Source organism: Chaetodon trifascialis, chromosome 12, assembly GCF_039877785.1.
Source record: "Chaetodon trifascialis isolate fChaTrf1 chromosome 12, fChaTrf1.hap1, whole genome shotgun sequence".
Lineage (NCBI taxonomy): Eukaryota > Metazoa > Chordata > Actinopteri > Chaetodontiformes > Chaetodontidae > Chaetodon > Chaetodon trifascialis.
The window spans coordinates 19,266,612-19,273,895 of record NC_092067.1 but is presented as its reverse complement, the minus strand read 5'-3'; the positions used below and the strand labels follow the sequence as shown (position 1 = coordinate 19,273,895).

Sequence of the window (7,284 nt, the reverse complement as noted above, 5' to 3'; positions counted from 1 at the left end):
AAGTTTTACTTGTGCTTTTGTAGACTCCCTGTGTATCAGCTGGGCTTTGGTCCCCTTGTCAGAGGGCCTCAGGTGGGGAGGGGACGCTCTAACCTGACAAGAAACAAAGCGATTTTCTACATTTCAACCATGTGCTCCACTGTCATTAATGGAAAGTCTTAAAATGAATGTTTCCTGTCATCTGTCCAGAATACTATTCTGGAAAATGTACTAAATTGCTTAGGTTGAACTTCTGAAGCTCTGGTCCAGCATTTCCAAATAATTTCATGTAAATTGGTATTTGTTAAGTACAAAATAGGTGATCTACTGGACCAATTTAAAAACTTTTTGAACCTATTATTACTCATTTAGACCCAGAATACATAAAAAATAGGGCCACTCCATTTAAACACAATATACATTCATCAATTATTTATTATTCTTCTTATGTCTTTAATTCAAAAATGATTGCAAAAATTCAATATTGCCCAAATTTCACCATTAAATGGTGTCACGTTACAAAGATTCTTCCTGTTATTTTTGGTTGAACCTTAAATTTAATCAGAAAAAAGTCACCTAGTACTAGCTTCAATCCAAACACCACTTGGCTGGGGCTTTTATCTCACTGCTAACGAGAGGGTTCAACAGCATAGCAGCTCGTGATTAACCTCATTCAACAATCCTGAAGCAGAGAGGACTTCAGCTCCACAGCAGGGCCCCACCACACTGACTGAGCTCAGCTGCCACGAGGAAGAAGAACAAAGAGATGGTGAGCAGGTGGTTATTCTTCTTTAAGCATGTTTATTGAAAGTTGTGAAGTGCAGCTGTCAAGTGCAATTGTGGTAAGTATGTTACAACATCTCATCCGGTCTTTGCAGAAACATGCACAGAACATGAGCATACAACCGATACACAGAATGAAAAAGAAAAAACATCTCCAGAGTTTTTTTTTTTTCCATGTTGAATTTTAAGATATTGTTTGTCCAGAAGTACATCACTGTCAAAAAAACCCCATAAAGGTGCAATACTCCAGAAAGAAAAAGAGCCGAGTGGAAATGGTTTTACAGTCAGAGTTAATGTTGCAGTAAGAGATATGGACAACACTGTTGGCTGCACGTTGTCACTTAAATAACCTAAACTCCTGTCCGTCCACAGTCTTGAAAATACAGCATTAAAAATAGATGACACAGACCGGGCAAGACCAGCATGTTCCTCGCTCACCCGCTTCAGTCTGTGCGACCAAGATAGCATCTGTTGTTTTTCGCCTTCTCCTCGCTATTTTACACAGTACTTACACTATACAGAAATATACATCGTCTTCTGCCCATCAAACTTTTTACGAAAAGAGAAAATGCAGCTTAGCCCAATGTCTCGACCCTGCCAAATAAGGTTTAAATGACATGCCACTGCAGGGTTGAGAAAACAGCAATGATGAGCTTCGTCGAGGGCAAAATGAGGAGCTTGAAAGTGAAATACTGAAATATCATCGTCTCCGTAAGAAACCACGTTTTGTTCGTCCCACCAACCCACAGTTGAAGTAATGTCATCAGCTCTGCCAAGTGTTGTTCAAAATACCCTCCCGCCCCCTCCCCCGACTCCCCCATTCCAGATGGGGACTTTGTCATGATAATAATTGCTCACATTCTTCATTTGTCACTCAGAGAAGGCTTTTTTTTCTCTCTCTCTCAACTTGTAACTTTAGGATCTAGCCTTGAGAGAGAACCGCATTTATTTACATCATTCAGCAAAAAAGGTAACAACCAATACAATCCTCCTCCTCTTCCATCATCAGTAAAATCGACATCACTTAAAATCCAGACACAGGCACAGTGATTTTTTTTTAACTATAGTTTAGTATTTCGTCGCCACTGAAAAGCTGTTTTGTTTCTTCTTGGTAAGACATTCTAGTTGATATGTCCAAGGATTATTTGGCAAATGTTCGATGATTCTGTCCTTCCCTGAACCCAACCCCACGCCCCCCCACACATCGTCTCAGGATTGTCACCCCCCACTGTGCTGTGAAGCACTGCAACACTCGTCCCTCCAGCTGCATCCTTCTGAGAGATAAATATGTGCAAAATCTTGTCTTAACAGCGTAACCTCCTGCTGAAGAAGGCAAGGTGGAGCTCTGCTGACGTAGCAGAGCTCAAAAAATGTCAGTCGGTCTGTCCGTCTGTCTGTCTGTGCAGACCAGGCTACGCCGAGGGGCCAGAGCTGTGCGATGTGGGCTGGACGAGGGCGGCGGTGCTTGGAGGTCCGGGCGTGGCAGCTGTTGGAGGGGCAGGCGGGGAGCCGGTCTGAACCTGGGCCTGGAACTGAGCCATCTGCTCTGGGCTGGCCAGTGTCTTCAACAGGGTGTTCTCCTGCTCCAACTGGGAGTTTCGCTCGATCAGTTCCTTGATCTGCTCCTTCAGGACCTCCACCTCCTCACGCACAGCATACATCAGGTGACTCTTCACCAGGTCCTGAGACAGACAGATACGGGTTTATGAGTGGTATGAATCAGTAAACTCACACAGAGGAAATGAAAGGTTTCTCAGCTTTTTTAACCTATGACCCAATTTTTAGGCCTGATTTTTCATGATGCCTGAGATGTATATATGCAAGAAGTAAATGTTAAGGTGCAGGCACAGACCAATGGAAGCTCAGACTGGACGGTGACTGAGTGCGAGTTGGGCAGTGCTCAGTTTTAGCCCGCCTGTTTTCCAACGTGGTGACTGGGTCTCATATTATAGCTAAACACTTAACTAAAATATGTTTCTGAAAGTATTTTCAGCAAGAAATAGGCACCTAATTTGCATCAAGTTGAGGACAAATCCTGATTATGATATGGCAACTGGTCCATCAACTCGCTATGCTATGTCCATCATGCACCGTCTATCTCCTGCTCTGCACAGAAAATGAAAATAATCAACTCGACACCGATCAGCTGATCCACTGTGTCTGTAACTCGATTAACAGAAAATTTTAAGAAATGCCCTGTGATCCAAACTGTTTATTAAACTAACCCATCTGTGATTCCTGGCCCGAAAGGTGGCAAACAGCACCCACAAGACAAAGAAGTGAACATAAAACACTGTACAATGTATTTCAAATGGGTTAAATCTTATGTACCAAACATGTAAACTTACAATAATATGAAACAGTTCATGCCTCTTTTCAAATTTGGATTAAAAGTTTGTTTGCTCTTTAAGCTCATTCATTTGCAATAATGCAAATGAAGATGTATACATGTCATACAGCAGCAAAAAGGCCATTTCAAAGAATAGAGACAACAGTATGTACTGTTATGTATGTATATGAATGATTAGCAGTGTTAACAATATCTTCACTGCTGGAATGAAACAAAGCACAACAATAAATAATGTGTACAAATTTATTCTTTACTGGAAATATGACAAACTAAACCTGTGTGATTGGAAATAGGTCATTAAAGTGGTGCCAAATCAAATCTAATGCGGTGATAATACAACAAACAGAGGATGAAGAGAAAACGTGAGACTATATTCCCAGGGTTCCACGTCACTGACCCTGCCCACGTTTAAGTGTGGGCCAATCAACGGCCAAGATATTTATAACCAGGCGTGTGAGCCTTCCAGTTTGCCTAGCAACAGGACTGACAGCCACGACAACAGACGAAGAGCGAAAGAGAAAATAAAACTTGGTTTCGTTTTCGGGGCAAAACTCTCTAAATTCCTCATTTTATAAAAGCACAACTGAGCTAAAATATTTGTATTAATGGTTAAAAAAAACACTTAAATAACATGCTCGTGACGCTGTCTCGAGCTGCGTGGAGGTTGGTTTGAGGTAGCTCCAGTTGCGCTCACGTTAGCATAATCAGGATTTTGGCTGTATAATAACACACGGTTACGGAAAGAAATGACGAGCAAAGCACAACACATCCATTTCTCTCCACGGCCTCTTTTGTTGTCCTGTGACCAGAGATTATACACTTAAGATTATACACTTAATACAGACAACGTACATTTATACAGAGAACAACGCAGATGTAAAAACACTGCATACAAAAACACTGCATCAAGATGCAGTTACCTACACTACCCTTTTATGTATTGTATTACATGGTCTAAAAATAGTATTTATCCACTATTTTCAACATGTAAAGACTTGAAACTCACCATTGCTTGTTCAATCTTGTTGTCAATGGCAACAACGCTGGCTCCCGACGAGCTGCGAAAGAAAGAAAGAGAAATTAATAAAACATTTTGAAGCCATCTGCGCTGCATCAACGCAAAGCCACAGCCTCTCTCCCTTTATAGAAATGTGGGTCGTCACAGGAAGCCTCTAGAAATTTCTATAAAATCACGGGCCTGGTTTCATTGTGGAGCAACTCCTCCTGCCTCTCTGCTACAAAGCGTTTATGGCCGTGTGGCCTCTGGGTGTAGTGATGCTGTAGCATCCACGGACGGAGCACTGAGCCTCCATCACACAGCGGTGACATGATACTGGTGCAGGTGAAGTCAGCAGTGAAGCCCTTTTACAGTATTTACCTGTTGTCGAGCTTGACGTGCGAGCTCTCGGCGCTCAGTAACGACGACAGGAACGATATGGAGAAATTCCTCAGCTGGCACACGCCTAGATCCATAGCCACGGTGTAGCACGGCGAATTCATGCTGGCCATGTTTTAAAGCCCCGTATTCCTTGTCGACCTCCACGCGACCCGCTCCGCGAGACACATCCACGCGCGCTATTCTACGGTTCTGTCCGGTGAGGCTCGTGCACCGACCGCAGCGGCACAAACACAATCCAAGGTCAGCTCATCACGGCGCGGCACTAAAGTCTGCAGCTCGAGACAGGAGCGCATAATTTATCCAGCGACACACCGAGAGGGCGGCTCCTGATTGGTCGACGCGGAGCGCGTTTGAATAATTTATTCGGGAACGCCCCCACCTGCCGCTCAGCTGACACGGTTTTGCATAAAATATTCCAGGGACGGAGGGGAGGTGGATGAAACCGGGGAAAACCGGATGGGAAAGGAAAAAGACAGAGCTGTAGTACTGAAAAACAAGCAGGGGAAGGACAAGATTTGGGATTTTTTATATCCCACTGACAATACGCATTAATCAGATCCTATTTAAATGGGAATGTGCCAGCCTTTGGCAACATGAACACATGATTTCTGCCTTTTTTAACCCTTCAGATGTAATGTTTTTTCTCCATTACAAGAAAACTAAATTTTTTTACCCTGAGGAACACTGACAGAACAAAGAATCCGTCTGCTAATAATGTGGTTTTACCACTCATACCAAAAGGATATGTGCTCACATATTCTTTCACATACTGTTAGTGTAAGTGTTTCAGAGATTATTGTCACAAAACAGTTTTTATTGTATGTAATTGTATGGCTTTTCTTTGCATCATTTACCTAACTTTCACAGTTATGTAGTTAAGTATGTGTAATATTGCACACCACATCATTTTTATAATCTTGCCCTTTCAGCAAAATTAACAGTCCTTCTGTGGGAACAATAGAGATACATTGTCCAGGATTACCCGCAGTGTTTAGACATCCAAAAAAACAACATTCAACACTGCCCACAAAATAATTCAGATATCTTTCAACACATTTCTGAAATCAATATGATCCATACTATATACAGTAACAATATCCATAATTAAACTGCTTTGACTGGCCAAGAAGTGCCACCATATATGCACACATGTTGCCCCCATGTGGCCAAGTACAGCACTGCAGAACTCTGAGTAAAATTATTAAGAAACCCTGGCAAAGTAAGCCTCAGACGTCTACATTTAATTAAAAATTTTTAAGTCTTTCTTAGCACAAAGGGCAAAAACTACACATTCAGGCTGTCAAGTGTGAAGCTGGAGACTGGGACTATCTGAAGATACGTGCAGATCAATGCAAAGGTAGACATACTTAAAAAGCATCTGTGCACTATAGCTGAATAAACCCTTAAACTGGATGTGGTTTTAACGGATGCAAAACAGTAAGGAGACATTTTTGGCAGATAAAACAATGGCACAGGCACCGTCATACTGTAGCGCCATCATCCCACTTCCAAATTAAGGTTTAACAGCAATATTCTCAAGCAGTTTATCTTGGAGACAGGCCTGGACTGTCACTGGCTTGATTAAAACATTTCTTGTGTGATTTTAAACTCCCCCCACTGACCACTGGTTGACTGTTGTTTGTCATCTACATGACTCATTTACTGGGAGATTACACTTCTGTCAAATGTCTTTAAGATGATGGGAGACATGGGAGATCAGTGAGGTCAATCTGACTGAAACAACATTACCACACATACAAAAAAACTGTCGTCACAACACTCCATAGAGGGGAGTATGTTGGTCACACAGACACGCCTAAAACAAGTCCTCCACACAGAAATTCCCACCTAAGACATCCTGTAAACAAGACACACACTCACACACCTCCCTACACACTCTGAAAGGCCGCTCTCACGCATTCCATACACACCCAAAATCCTTGGAATCGCGTGCACACACTCTTGACATTCTTGCCTCTGATCACACTCTCACACATGCACACACACTAAAATAAAATAAATAGATCAGGGCAAGAGTAGGGGGGAGGTCACAGGCATGATACGTACTGGAGAAAACACTGCAGATCATTTAGGAACTATGATGAAGTCCATATTAGTACTGCAGGTGTGTAGCTGTTGAATGGCTTTCAACGCTGTATGTGTTAGAGACAGACGGGGCAAACGATATGTCACAAATATCAGGAGACAAATTCAAACCCTGAAAGGACAGCGTGCAGGCTGAATACCTTCCAAGTCATTCAAAAGCCAGTCGTCTCCTTAAAAATGGGATCTTCGGCTAATCTGGGTATCACGGCACAGACCTGGCTTATTAAGCACCTGTACCTTGAACAGAGGCTCAAACTTGGTCTCTGGGAACTTGTACTGATGTCAGCTTCTGTTCACCTCTGATCTCTGTCAAACACTTTAACAAGAAGCCAAATAAGCGGCTTTAAGCCACACTTATCTCTTCCGCTCACTTCCTTGACTGGACGAGGGTTTAGCCAATTATCCAGACCCAAATAGCCGGTCCGACTGACGCTCTTAAGGGACAAAACCCACGTCGAATGCGGTCACAGTCTGAAATGTACACACGCATAAGCACACAGGTGATTGGTAGGAGCTATATTTGGTTAAACTGGCAGCTGACCAAGAAAAAAACCAGATGACATTCCAAGAAAACGCACTTTGAAAAGCTGCTGGTCAAGGACAAGACTTTCATGCCTTCAACAACAAAATCAGAGTAAAAGCTTTAGACAACACCAGACGATCACTG

The 7,284-nt window shown here is 42.7% G+C and overlaps 1 protein-coding gene across 3 annotated transcripts in view; it reads right to left on the bottom strand.

Annotated features, from left to right (window-relative positions):
* Positions 1–749: 749 nt before the first annotated feature.
* The window catches only part of LOC139339968 (TSC22 domain family protein 1-like), a 31,072-nt gene continuing 24,537 nt past the window's right edge, over positions 750–7,284 (bottom strand). For 2 of the 3 annotated variants that reach the window (XM_070975454.1, XM_070975456.1), the window contains exons 2-3: positions 4,119–4,170; positions 750–2,444 (exon numbers count right to left, since the gene is read on the bottom strand). In XM_070975454.1, the coding sequence (XP_070831555.1) occupies positions 2,175–2,444; positions 4,119–4,170 (322 nt within the window). In that variant the 3' untranslated portion in view covers positions 750–2,174. Of the gene's footprint in view, positions 2,445–4,118; positions 4,171–4,490; positions 5,267–7,284 lie in introns of those variants that run through there. The other variant, XM_070975455.1, reaches the window with a different exon arrangement.